Source organism: Eptesicus fuscus, chromosome 16 (assembly GCF_027574615.1).
Source record: "Eptesicus fuscus isolate TK198812 chromosome 16, DD_ASM_mEF_20220401, whole genome shotgun sequence".
NCBI classification, from domain to species: domain Eukaryota; kingdom Metazoa; phylum Chordata; class Mammalia; order Chiroptera; family Vespertilionidae; genus Eptesicus; species Eptesicus fuscus.
Window position 1 is genome coordinate 54,415,474 of NC_072488.1, and position 14,454 is coordinate 54,429,927.

The window sequence follows — 14,454 nt, forward strand, 5'->3', positions numbered from 1 at the left end:
GCCTGGCCTGCACCCTCTCCAATCCGGGACCCCTCGGGGGATGTCCAACTGCCGGTTTAGGCCTAATCCCACAGGCCTGATCCCCCTAACCGCTCTCCCATGCTGGTCTGATCACCCCTAACCGCTCTCCCCTGCCAGCCTGATCGCCCCTAACTGCCTCTGCCTCGGCCCCCACCACAGTGGCTTTGTCCGGAAGGACATCTGGAAGACATCCGGTCTATCCAGTCTAATTAGCATATTCCCCTTTTATTAGTGTGTGTGTGTGTGTGTATGTGTGTGTGTGTGTGTATGCACTCAAATTAACTATACTGTGAGAACTCCTCGAAAACTTTTATTCTTTTTTTCTTCTGACCAGCACACTGCCTGGTACATACTGCCAGGCAGGCATTCAAAAAAATTTTTTTAATAGGCAATTGCTAATACTGGGAGAATGTCACTTTAGTGTTTCAGAAAATGTGTTATTCTTGGAAAGGGCTTGTTCTTTTACGACTCTGGAAAACAGAGGTTTTGTCCTAACTCTTGTAAGCCTCCTGGGATGGGCTGTGTAACACCTTAGATGAACATGGAAGTGCTTTGGAAGGGCGGTTAAAAACTCTCAAGAAATTCAATGTTGTCCTAATTGCAGGGAAGACGGTGGCCTCTGCAGCCCAGGGCCGATTCGCAGCGCTGAGAGGACACGGGAAATGTCTTCTGTGACTCTCCCTGACGGGGACCTTCAGGACAGCCCCCCTGCTGATCCCTGCAGGTTGCCAGCAGCCAGCAGCTGGGGGGAAGGAAGGCCCCAATTGGCCCTGATTGCCAGCCAGGCCTAGGGACCAGGCCAGAGGGTTAGCTCCTGAGCAGGTCCTCCTGACAGGGCCTCTGACCTCGTTCCAGATGTCGTGGTAACAAGAACCAGAACCAGGTATTCAGGGCTCTCCTCAAAGGCCGACTCCCCTCTCCTTCCACTGACCTGGTATTGCATGTGCACTACACGTGGGCAGCGTTCTTACAAATTAAATAACATTCTTAAACTATAGTAAAACATCATTACACCCAGTTCTCTTCGAAAAGTCTTTCCAATTCAATTCCCAAAATTAACTTACAAAATTTTGTGCAAAAACACCAACCTCAAATAAATACGGGGGGGGGGGGGGGGAGGAGTGGGAAGAGCGAAACTGGTTTTTGTCTTTTAAAAGTTAAAAACACCAGCTGCATCTCAAAGGATTTGTAGAAGAAATGCCTCAAGAAGGCCAAGAAAAGCGGCCCTCAGAGTCCGAGGAGCATTCCCAGTGAGGTTGTCAGTGTTCAGAACTCGCAGTGGATGCCCCCGCTGAGGTCCTTCACCACGCCCTCCTTGGCCAGCCTCAGCAGCAGCCTGGTCTCCGTCGTCACGTTGTGCATGGTCTGAAAGTTCATGGCCGCCATGCAGAGGTTGTCGAAGTAATGCAGAGGCGTTCTGGGTTGGCTGAGGTCATAGCCAAAGCCTGCCAAGCTGACTTCATCACACAGGTGTGTGGCTAAGACAACGGCAATGACACCAATCGTGGGCACGTTCTGAAAAAGAAAAAAGACCCAACCGGCTGAGCACACTTCGCTGCTCCCCACGTGGCATACATGCTGTGCCAGCAATAAAGGCCTCGGTCTTAAACATCCCACAATCTCAGTCTGCTGTTTATTTCCAAGCTTTTTCCTGTGCGTCTCGATATACACATTTTTATTTTTAAACAAAAATGGGATGTTCTGCAACTCAATTTTCTAGCTTAATATATTATGAAGGTGTTCTCATATCCATTAGCTTTTCCTTTTTTAAATATATATTTTATAAATTTTTTTTACAGAGAGGAAGGGTGAGGGATAAAGAGTTAGAAACATCGATGAGAGAGAAACATTGATCAGCTGCCTCCTGCACACCCCCCTACTGGGGATGTGCCCACAACCAAGGTACATGCCCTTGACTGGAATCGAACCTGGGACCCTTCAGTCTTCAGGTCAACGCTCTATCCATTGAGCCAAACTGGTGAGGGCCCATTAGCTTTTCTTCACCCTTCACAGTCCCACAATATTGCACTGACTATACCATAATATGTTTATACAATCCCCTAATGATGAATGTGTAGGCTGCTTTTAGTCCTTTGCTGTTAATGCTAGGGTGAGCATCTTAGAATATCCATCTATTCAGATTTCTTTCATTTCTTTACACTAAAAATTTTACAGTACAATTACTGGGTCAAGAACTATTCATAATTAAAATAGATATATATTGCTAGACTACCCTCCAGAAGAAGTGCCAACATATAATTCTACCCAAAAGCTAAGAACTATATTCTGCCCAAAATCTAAGAATTAAATCCAACGCCTTCATCTATTTTCTTTCCAAAAAGCCCATTTTGTTAAGTACTCAGACTTCTCAGCTATGCCCCACTTACACTTTTTGCTTTCCTACTGCCTACGACCCAATGTTGTTAATAATCACAATAACAATAAAAACCCCAACGACGTTATCAAGCTTTTAAATCTTTGCTAAGGAAATAGGCAAAAAATGTCACTTGGCTCTCATTTGCTTTAATTTGATTATGGGTGAAGTTGAATATCTTATCACGTATTCCCTATCTGTATTATTTTCTTCTTTGTGAAATGTCTGTTCATAGCCTTTCTCTATGTTTTTGTTTGGCCATCTTTTTCTTTTTGATTTAATAAGATCTCTTTGTACCTGAGAGCATTTACTCTGTCAGACAGATGCTACATTTCCCCTTGCTTATTTTGTTCTAACTTTTGTTTCTGATACATTTTGCCACTCAGCAATTTCATATTTTACGCAATCAAATCTATGCATTTTTAAAGGCTACCTTTTAAATAAAATCTATCCTATATAATGTCTCCTTGGGAGTTTGACCACTTGCTATGATGTGCGCTGACCACCCGGGGGCGGCACAGAATGAAGGAAGGCCCCAGCCAGCAGCCAGCAGCCAGCAGCCAGCAGCTGGGGGGAAGGAAGGCCCCAATTGGCCCAGATCGCCAGCCAGGCCTAGGGACCCTACCTGTGCATGATTTCGTGCACCAGGCCTCTAGTAATCAAATAAATGAGCATTTGCCTGTGTTTTAAAAATACTATGGAATTTACAAAAGAAACAGGGCAGTCTTTAAAAGAAGCAGAAATCTAAAAGGATTGAAAGATACCCAAGCATATTTATAGGAAAGCCTCTTTATAACTTAGTTTAAAACTTTTGCCAAAGTCTGTTTCTCTTTAGAAAACTTTTGTTGAAAGTGATGCTAACAGACTGCCATGTTCTGGGGCCTCTCTGTGCTTCGTGTGAGAGAGCAGCTAAAGCCCCTGCTACGTGAGTCCAACCACAGACCCGGACAGTCCCTGGAGAGGGGTAGAGCCGCTCTCTTCGGAGGGACGAGGAACCACCTCCTGACTGGAAACCTGGTCCTGGACAAGCTCCTGCAACGGGCAGGCACTCCACGGCCTTCGTGGGCGTGCCGTCGCTGGAGAGGCAGGAAAGCACCAAAGAGGGCAGAGCCCCTGGAGACGATGGCAGCCTGCTGGTAGGGGAAGAGCGTCAACACCATGAACCGACCAGGTGAGCTGGGGAGTGGAGCCTGAGGCGGGAGCCAGAGTGGATTCAGCCCTCACTGCACACAGTAAAGAACTAGGGTTTGTTCTCAAGGAGCCTACTCAGGTGTTTGCTTTCCTTTATGACCAAAGAATTCTTTCTTTACAATCTACACAGTTGTTTTCAAGGGTCTTTATTATTAGAATTTGATTTACCTGGCAAACAGAAGAACCTGCTAATCTGCCCATCAGCTGACGTCAAGAACTATTCATATTTAAAATAGATACATATTGCTAGACTTAGCTCAGTGTTGGTAAACTGTGACCCTGACCAGCTCCACGTCCTAGGAAATATCTCAGGCCCTCAGTGGGGACAGCAGCCCCAACACTTCAAAATTCCTTGCTTTCCCTTACATATAAAGGTTTTGCTCAAGATGCTGTTTAAGAATGATTCCCACTGCTTTAATAAGTTTTAAAGACACAAGTCTAGCTATTCAGATAATAGGTAATAAAGGACCCGCCACCCCCTGGTGGCAGCACAGGCTAATTACAGGTAAAGAATTGCAGTGAACAGCCAAGATTCTCAAATTAGGCTGCAAAATAAAATCGCCCAGGGAACTCCGAAAATCCAATGTACAGAACACAGCACAGACCAATTAAATCAGAATGTCTGGGGTAGGACCCAGGCATCAACTGAAAAGTATTGCTCTGGGAGCTGACTTTATTATCACCTCTAAAGTGATGAGAAATGTCAATTCTCACCTGAGTGGCCCACAGAGTTAAAATAGAAAGAACTTTCCCTATCACAGTGACTTCCAGTGTCCTGCAGTTAGTTATATGAGTCAGTTATGAATATCTGTGTATATAAAAGGCTAATATGCTGAGTACCCGACAATCTGACTGGTTGCTATGAGCGCACTGACCACCAGGGGGCAGACACTCAACGCAAGAGCTGCCGAGCTGCAGTGACTTGGCAGCAGCGGTTCTCGGGGGACACACCCTGAAACCAGAGAGGAGGGAGCCTGATTCCTCGCAGGGCCGCGCAATTCCACCTTCGGCGGTGGGTTATGTTGTTGCTGGGGCACTGTTGGCCCCGAATCTGGTTTACTGCACACTTGTGTTTGCCTTCCACACCCTGTACAACAGCAACTTTGCAGAGTGCCCTCTCGCACTCCAGGACCCCTAGGGGGATGTCGGAGAGCCGGTTTCGGCTGTATCCCCGCAGGTCAGGCCAAGGGACCTCACCTGCCAGAGGGACCCCGCTCACTTCACAGACGCCCTTCAAGCCACGGTGCCACCCCAGGTGCAGTTGGCCAGGGAGGGACCGTGGGAAGTTGGCTCCAAGGCGTGTCTGGTCCATCTCGCCCAGTCCCGCCCTGCTGGCCACCTTCTAACTAATTTCCTTTCAATGTGCACAAATCTATGCACCAGGTCACTAGTCTTAAATAACATCTCAGTGACCTAAGTGTTAATGTGCTGACTCTACTAAAGAGATGAGTCACCAGGGATGACCAATGAACACTGAGGAGCCCTGAGTCAGGGTGCAGAGTGGTGAATACAGATTCAGCTTCTCATCATGGCCTAGATTTCCCCACTGTCTGATGCATCTGTGGACACAGCTGAGCCTAAGTGAAATATGTACAGAGGTCACCCCTCAAACACAGACAAGAACAGTTAACTCCCAGTAGCAAAAAAATAAATAAATACCTTATCTCGGCCCCAGAACCTGGACTGCGGCTCTGAATACTGAAGGATGTCAAAGGCAGTCTCTTTGATAATAACTGGATTCAAAATCCTGAAATGTTTTGGCTGTAATGGGATTTTTTCTGCCACCTGCTTCCAAAAGAAGAGTCGTACCCAAAATGGCTAAGGAAAGAAAACAAGCAATCATTAGGGAGATGTAACAGTCTTCAATCAGTGGAGGGGAGAATGCATCCCCTGATAACCAGGCCAAGCCGTGGTCGTGACCCCTGGCGGGCATGCGTTCTATAGCCAAGTCACAGATGTCTGCAAAGTCACTATCTCAACTCAAAAACCGACTCTAAAGGACCTGATTTTTGAAGGTGGCATTGGACAAGGAGAGAAACTACAGAACCAGCTCTTGTTTGGGGAAGAAATTGCTTAGGGAATGACCAGGGGAGGGACAGCCTTTTTAGGATTGAAAGCCACCATTCTGCCCAGGGAAGACTAAGCCAACAGCGCCAATTCCAGGGTCTTAAGTGCTGTAAGTGCCGGCTCTGTCAGGCCCTCACCCAGGGTCCTCTCTCCACTTACTGTTTCCTCGTCCCGTGAAGCCCCTTGGTAACTAAGTCATTTCGTATGTGCTTCATGTCCCAACTAGAACAACTTCTATTCAATAGAAAGCCCAGAAGACCATGACAACCGGCACAAAACCAAGCTCCGAGATACAGTCCCCACCACGTGAAGCTTCTGTGAAAAGTCTAATATGACCCATTACTTGTGTGGACAGCTAGTTTGTGCACGTGAACATAAAGGCACACGCACTCCACGACAGTTGGCCTCTGAAGTTACTTTCAACATAATGGGTGGGACTATAAAGCAGTGTGATTGATCACCGTCAAGACAAAGAAGAATACGACCAGGTGAGGCCATCTCCCTCACATCTGCCCCCTCTGGAATGCTGGGAATTTACTCCTGTGAATTTACACCACCAACCAAAGCAGTTTGGGAGACGCTCTTTGAGAAGACTCCCCAGAGATTTTATGTATATCCTTTTGAATATCCCCAATAATGGTTTACATTAACCCATGTAAACTAATTTCTAGAAAAAGCCAAAAGCTATAGAAGTTCCAGTCTAGTGAATCAATTGAGTCATCAACCTTGGTAATAACAATTTTTGTCCAAAACTTGATATTCCCATTAAGTAATGATCTTAATTTCCAGCAAGGAGTTCTGAGGGGTTCCCACAGAGGGAGTGGTTATTTAAAACACAACACGGAAGTACGCACTCCACCGTGTCTGCTTAAAAGTAAAAGTCTGCCGTCACAATCAGAGACCCCAAGACACACTTGAAGGCTGGATTTCCAGCGCTTACCAGGGTTTCGTTCTGCACCATTGCGTGAAGCCAGTTGAAGTCCACACTCTTAAATAAAACAGCGACAAACAAGTCAGTGGAATAATATTCCAAGTCAGACAGTGGGGCGCCCTCTGGATAAGTCATCCTTATAGTCGTTTTATTTCCAACGTGCTCTGAATATCCCTCAACGGGCGCACTGTTTAACCTATTTAACACAAAGGACAAGATAAACAGACAAAGCAAGCCATTAGCTACCTTATCACACCACAAAAGAATTCCCTCCTCGTGTACTCTGCACTTTTTTAGGACTGGGAATGGGTAGTGGTGGGGGCCGGGGTGTCCCTCCCAGCAGCCTCCCTGCCCCCACGGCTCCACCCTTTCCCGGTGCCAGAGGCATGCAGCCCTCCTTGCCCTGTGAGATGCCCTGTGAGGGATGCCCCGAGCTCATCTCTGAACGTCAAGCAATTCGCTCCCCAATATGTCAGGCAATCCAAACATATTATATTTGGGGCTTTTTCTGGGCAGTGATGTTTCCTTGAAAGTCTCCCATTGTGCTCAGATACCAGTGGCTCTTGCCAGAATTTCAAAAAGGTAATCAGAGAGGAAAACCTAGAAACCAGGGCCAGGCAGACACAGAGAGGGTTATACATGGACAGGGTCGAACGGGGTGGGGGTAGGGGGTGAGGACCATGGGCCCAGGTGCAGCCTGGTCTTAAAGCAAGGATTTGGGACACTTACAACTGTTAGAGCAGTGAAGGCTTTACAAGGGTGGTGGTTTGGGAGAGAAGTCTAAGAATTCTTCCCAAAGCAATACCACTGCTCACACTGTTACACAGTTTTGTTGTGTGTTTGGTACTTCACCTGTACTACATCACCTGTATCTAACCTTCCTTTTCTATTCCACTTCCTCTTCTAAATCTCAGACACCTACCCCTGGATTATTAAAATATATTATTAGACATGACAACAAAATGTAAGACATGATCCTGAGACCAGCTATTTTTTCCTTTTTCTTTCAGCTCCTCCCCACCCCCTTTCTTTTCTTTTTTAAAATAAAGGACATTAGGAAAACTGGTGAAATGTGACTGTAGATAACGTATGTTGTATCAGTGCTAACCTAATTCTAACCACTGCTCTGTGCTTCTGTAATAGAATGTCCTTGCTCTTGGGAACCACATACTAAAGTATTTAGGGGTAAGGGGAGCTAGATATTTGCAATGAACTCTGAAAGGGTTCGGAGAAGAAGAATCGCATATGTAAAGAGAAAACGATAAAGCCAATGTGCTGCAGTGTTATCAAAGGGGAATCTGGGAGAAGGGTGAACGGGAGTTCTTTGCACTATTTTTGCATCTTTTCTGTTACGCTTAGAATCACTTTCAGTCTAAAAGTTACTCCCCAGCCCTGGCTGGTGTGGCTCGATTGGTTGAGTGTCGCCCTGTGCTGACTCAATTCCCAGTCAGGGCATGTACCTACCGTATTTTCCGGCGTATAAGACGACTGGGTGTATAAGATTTTCCTGGTTAAAAAGTCGTCTTATATGCCGGAAAATACGGTACTCTTCAACATTTCTTGTAATAATGGTTTGGTGATGAACTCCTTTAGCTTTTACCGTATTTTACGGTAGGTTGTGGGTTCAAACCCCAGTTGGGGTGTGTGCGGGAGGCAACAGATTGATGTTTCTTTCTTACATAGATGTCTCTCTTTCCCTCTCCCTCTCCCTTCCTCTCTCTCTAAATTCAATTAAAAAATATTAAAAGTTACTCCCCCAAAGCTTCTCCCTCCTAATTGTGCTAAGTCACCCTTTCTCTGGCCCTGATGCTCAGAGGCCTCCCAGTGCCTATGCATGAAGTCCACGCTCACCAGTCCGGCGCCCACCATCCACCAGGCACCGTTCCAGCCCCCTTCCCGCTCTCCCAGGGCCTCTTCTTCCTCCTCCTGCCCAGGGAGGCTCCTCACCAGATCTCACTGCCTGCCCTCCTCCTCCCTGAAGAGCCAGATCCCGCTGCTCTACGGCTGGAGGCCGCCGTTTCCGCCACATCTCTCTCCTCTGGTTTCTTACCTCCTCTATCAGCACCCCTGGCTTCTTACCTCCACCCCCATTTCCCAGCCCTGCACCATTCGATGGGCACGGGGTCCTGTCGGCCTCCCCCAACGCTGCCCGCGCACAGAAGGCCAGGGTTGAGGTTCTGGAAGCCTCAAAACCCTGCATGTGGAATGCTGGCGCCTGGCGTGGACCCGGGGCCCTATGGTGTCCTCACCTCTGACACCGGCCGGCCGTGGTGGTTTCACCGAGGACTGGGATGTCTAAGGCACATGACACGCACTGTCACATGGACATCAGCCAGTGAAAGGCAGTGACGTGCCTGCCTTCACCCCAACCTTCACACTCCCGCTTCACACCACCCTGCTTTCTGGTCACTGGGGCCCACGGTACCCCTTTCGACCTAAAACTTGGTTCTTAGCTGTTTCTTCTCTCTCTCGGAACTTACAAAAGTCTGGTTCTTGCCTATAACACCTTATACCCTTGCCCTCTCCTCTTTAGCCCCCACATTCCTACACATTCCCCCCAATCCGATGCTAATATTTACTGAGAATTTACCATAGGGCTGCCACTATTCTAAGTACTTTAAACCCATGGATGCCTTTGATCTTCACAGTAACCCTCTCAGGGATGTGCTATTACCGCCTCCACTTACAGGTGAGGAAACGAAGGCACAGGACAGTCAGGACACCTGCCCGAGACCTCAGCTGCCGGGACAAAGGCGGCATGTGTACACACTATTGCTTTTAGTTCAAAATATCTGAACTAACCAGAGATTTCTCTCAACTGGTCCATTTTTTTTAAAATATATTTTATTGATTTTTCACAGAGAGGAAGAGAGAGGGATAGAGAGTTAGAAACATCGATGATAGAGAAACATCGATCAGCTGCCTCTTGCACACCCCCACTGGGGATGTGCCCGCAACCAAGGTACATGCCCTTGACCGGAATCGAACCTGGGACCTTTCAGTCCGCAGGTCGACACTCTATCCACTGAGCCAAACCGGTTTCGGCTGGTCCATTTTTTTTTAATAGCAGTTCCACTACTGCCTCAGACCCCAGATTAGAAACCTTGGTGTCCTCTGCCAGAAAATCCTGTAATTCACTTTTCCAATATACCTCATATTTGATCTTTAAAAAATGTATTTTTTCAATCGATTTCAGAGAGGAAGGGAGGAGAGAAAGATAGAAACATCGATGATGAGAAAGAATCACCAATTGGCTGCCTCCTGCATGCCCCCCATGTGCCCTGACTGGGAATCAAACTGTGGCCTCCTGGTTTATAGGTCGACGCTCAACTGCTGAGCCATGCTGGTCGGGCTCATATTTGATCTCTAGCCTCTAGTTCTTCTTTCTCCATCTCACACCTGGCCCCACACTGCGCACCCTGATTGCAGCCTCCAAGCCAAGCTCCCGTCCTGTTGTCTCCTGCCTTCAGTCAAATCCACATCCTACTCTAATTAAGACCCAACTTCCATCAGGCTCCTGGTTTTGCACACCCTTAAGATAGAGACAGTTCACTAAAGTATATCAAGAACCTTAAAAGCCATCCAAATATCGTCACCCCAACCATTCCAGGGATTCTTGGCATTATTTCCAAGGAAATAATCAGAGATGTACATAAAGACACACGCATGAGAACGTGCAAAGCGTTTTCACAATAACAAGGAAACTGGAGACATTCTAAGTGTCCAACAATAGGAGGGTGCTTAAGTAACGTACGATACACTCGTTTAAAGGAATAGTAAACACTTGGTCAAGTTCGTTTCCCAAAGACATAGAACGACCTCAGAAACTATTCACCACACTATGTTAAAAAAGCAAAACACTTCATAAGAACATAAATGCACTCATTAGTACGCATGTAGAACAAAAGTGAAAAAAAAATACACCAAATTAATAGTGGTTGGTTTTTGTGCCACGAGTGGCATTTTCTTCCTTATATTTTCCTGTATCTTTAAATCTTCAAGAATAAACGTATTTTACTTTTATAATCAGAGAGCATCTTAACCAGCTACGCCAAGAAGAATCCAGGCTGGCTCCTTATGGCCTGTTGCGTGTGTTTCCGCAGCCCAGCCAGCGGCCTGCAGGGCTCACCCACACCAGCCCAGCTCCCAGGCCAGGCACCCCACCCACTGAGCCTCCCGTCCTCCTGGCCTCGTCTGGCACGGCCTTCCTCCTTTGCTGGCTTATCTGAACCTCCCCATCCTCCTAAACCTCACCTCTTCTGAAAAGTGTTTTGCCAAACTGGGGTCAGTACCGCGCAGTTGGGAGCATCTAGTCATATCGTGTTTTTGTTTTCATTTCCTCAACTGTCAACTCCCCCGGTGGCAGCAGGCGTGTGCAGGGGACCAACAGCAGCGAGCTAGCGCTAGAGGAGGAAGGCTGGTCTCAGCCAACGTACCTGATCACCACATCGAACTGGTTCAGGGCCGGGCCCAGCTCTAGTCCGTGGAGTATCCCGCCGCTTCCGATGACCACGCAACGCCTACAGCTCTTCGCTTTCAAGTGTTCAGGAAGGTCGTGCTCAGGCAGGAGTTCGAGGAGGCTCTGCACTTTCCCCGAGAACTGCCGGAATCCGAAAGGAGGGTCGTACTTGTACTCGGCCTCGCTCGCCCTGGGGCCCTTCTTCACGAAGGGCGGCAAGTCCACGCTGTACCTGTGCTCAAACAGCCGCGCCATGGACTTCCTGGCAAACCCGGGCCGGCACTCCCTTTGCAAGACTTGCTGCGCGTGTTTCTGAGCTCTCTGCAATGGAATCACACCAATCTGCGTTCACAACACTGTCAGGCATCAGGAATATACACCTAGAGGCGACACTGTGTCGTCTGTAAGGCGTCTGACGTAGCTCCCCTTCTGACTGTTGTCTTTTAACACAGAACATCTGCTTTTAAGAGTTAATTTATGCGAGAAACTTGAAGGAAAAACCTGGGAGGATCACCTGATATGAGATAGACTCAACAAGAGTATCCTAATAAAGAGGGAATATGCAAATTGACCATCACACCATCACAAAATGGCAGCGCCCATAACCACAAGATGGCGGCACCCAGTCCCCTCAGCCCCATCGGAGTCCCCCAGTCCTTTCAGCCCAGCTGGGGGTAGAGGGGTGGCAGGCGCATGGTGTGGCTGGACCCACCCTCAGCCCCCAGCCACCCAAGGCCAACCGAGGCTCAGGTAACCAGGGCCGGCCGAGGCTAGCGCTGCCGGCAGTGGCAGCAGCAGAGGTGTGATGGGGGCGTCACCTTCCCCTGACCCCGGGTCACCTTCCCAGACTGTGAGAGGGGGCAGGCCGGGCTGAGGGACACCCCCCCATCCAGTGCATGAATTTTCATGCACCGGACCTCTAGTTTATTTAATAAAGGATTATTTCTTGTTGTATATGGTTTTAAATGTTTGCCCCAGCTGTGTTTTTTCTCAAAGCAAGAAGGACCCTCCATCTCCTACCACCCCCAGCCTAACCCTGTTCTAGTAAATTTGGGGGGGAGGGGAAAGATATACTTTGAGGTGTTTAAGATTTCATAAAATCCCATCACACCTTACCACATGGATGAAGCTTGAAGACATTATAGCCAGTGAAATAAGCCAGTCACAAAAATGCAAATAGTGCATGATTCCATTATGTAAGGTGTCTCAACATAGTCAAATGTATAAAGTAGAGTGATGGTTACCTGAGAATGGGGGGAGGAGGAGAGGGGAAGGTGTATTTCATGGGTTGTTCCAGCTTTATAGGATAAATCTGTTTCACAACCTGAGCTTCAACTTTGTAAGATGAAAAAGTCCTAGAAATGTGTTTCACAATGTGAATATACGTAGTGCTTAAAAAATGCCTAAGAAGGTAAATGCTATGTTATGTGTTTCTTACCACAATTAAATTTTTTTTCCCCATATTTCAGGTTCTAATCTGTTCAGGGTGAGAAATCAGGCTTACCTATCAGTTGGGGTAATGAGCTTCATAGAGTCTGGAAATCACTCTCAATGTAACCAAGGAATAATGTCATGTCAACACAGAAGTTGCCTTGGTGTCATATACAATTTTCCCTGTAGATTAACATTTTGCATCGACAAGGAACAACTATCTCATGCCAAGTACACTAGCCCAGCCGAACCCACAAGGCCCGGGGGAACGTGGTGCCACTGCCCATGCCCCACAGCCTTCCTCCTGGCTTAGTCCGGCCAAATGCCGCCTTGGGATCAACTGCTTGGCAGAGGTCCTCCCTCGTCACAGAGCTTTTGGTTCTCAAGTCCACACTCAGCAGCCTCGGCCCTGCCTTACCCCTCCCACCTCCAAACCACCTTCACACGTGTGTGTGTGTGTGTGTGTGTGTGTGTGTGTGTAGTCCTATGTTTCCTGGATTATTTTTAGGATTGAACATGTCCTTTGAACTATGACAGTACTATTACCAAGATCATTTATTGCTGTATATAGTTTCAAATGTTCGCCCCAGCTATGTTTTTTCTCAAAGTCTTGTTATTTTTATTAGATTTTTGTATAACATGTTTTTGGCATGGCTGGTATTTTTTTTTTTCCCCAGTTATACTTGGCATACAACCTTATGCTAGTTTCAGCTATACAACAAAGTGATTAGACATTTATATAACTTACCAAGCGACCCACCCAATAAGTCTATACCCACCTGACACCACCATACAAAGTTATTACAATATTATTATGTGCCCTGTGCTGTACTTTACATTCCCTGTGACTATTTTTATAACTGCTAACTTGTACTTATTAATCCCTTCACCTTTTCACCAGCCCCTGAAACTCCCTCCCATCTAACAACTGCCAATGTGTTCTTTGTATCCATGAGTTTGTTTCTATTTTGTTTGTTCACTTATTTTTTTAGGTTCCACATGTAAGTGAAATCCTATGTTATTTGACTTTCTCTGTCTGACTTTTTTCATTCAGCATAGTACCCTTTAGGTCCATTCATTCTGTCACAGGTGGCAAGATTTCATTCTTTTTATGGCTCAGCAATATGCCATTGTATGTATGGACCACATCTTTATTCAGTCATCTATTGATGGACACTTAGGTTGCTTCCATCTCTTGGTTATTGTAGATAATGCTGCAATGAACCCAGGAGTACATATACCTTTTTGAATTAGTGTTTTGAATTTCTTTGCATAAATACCCAGAAGTAAGATTGCTGGGTCCTATGGTAGTTCTATTTTTAATTTTTGAGAAACCAACAGACCTGTTTTCCATAGGGGCTGTACCAATTTACAATCCCACCAAAAGTACATGCTCCATATCTTCACCAACATGTTGCTTATTGATTTATTGATGAGTCATTCTGACAGGTATGAGGCGGTATCTCACTGTGTTGTTAATTTGTATTTCCCTGATGATTAGTGACACCGAGCATCACCTATATGTCCTCTTGGGAGAAATGTCTACTCAGGCCCTCTGCCCATGTTTTCAATCGGGTTGTTTGTCTTGTTGGTATTAGATTGTATGAGTTCCTTATATCTTTTGGATAATAACCCCTTACTGGATATATCATTGGTGAATATCTTCTCCCATTTGATAGGTTATCTTTTGGCTTTGTTGAGGGTTTCCTTTGCTGTGCAAAAGCTTTTTAGTGTGATGTAGTCCGATGTGTTTATTTCTTCTTTTGTTTCCCTTGCCCAAGGAGACATATCCAACAAAATATTACTAAGAGCAATATCAGAGAGTTTACTGCCTATGTTTTCTTCTAGGATTTGTATGGTTTCAGGTCTAATGTTTAAGTCTTTAATCCAAAATGTGCTTAACTTTAACAAATTGTCTTTAAAAATCCTCCTCCCTTGCCCTAGCCAGTTTGGCTCAGTGGACAGAGCGTCAGCCTGGGG

The 14,454-nt window shown here is 46.5% G+C and overlaps 1 protein-coding gene across 4 annotated transcripts in view; it reads right to left on the reverse strand.

The window, feature by feature from the left end:
- Positions 1 to 1,129: 1,129 nt before the first annotated feature.
- Positions 1,130 to 14,454, reverse strand: part of ST3GAL5 (ST3 beta-galactoside alpha-2,3-sialyltransferase 5) — a 44,374-nt gene continuing 31,049 nt past the window's right edge. For 3 of the 4 annotated variants that reach the window (XM_054728112.1, XM_054728113.1, XM_054728111.1), the window contains 4 exons: positions 11,021 to 11,364; positions 6,594 to 6,780; positions 5,246 to 5,404; positions 1,130 to 1,536 (listed from right to left, as the gene is read on the reverse strand). In XM_054728112.1, the coding sequence (XP_054584087.1) occupies positions 1,288 to 1,536; positions 5,246 to 5,404; positions 6,594 to 6,780; positions 11,021 to 11,364 (939 nt within the window). In that variant the 3' untranslated portion in view covers positions 1,130 to 1,287. The remainder of the gene's footprint in view (positions 1,537 to 5,245; positions 5,405 to 6,593; positions 6,781 to 11,020; positions 11,365 to 14,454) is intronic. The other variant, XM_054728114.1, reaches the window with a different exon arrangement.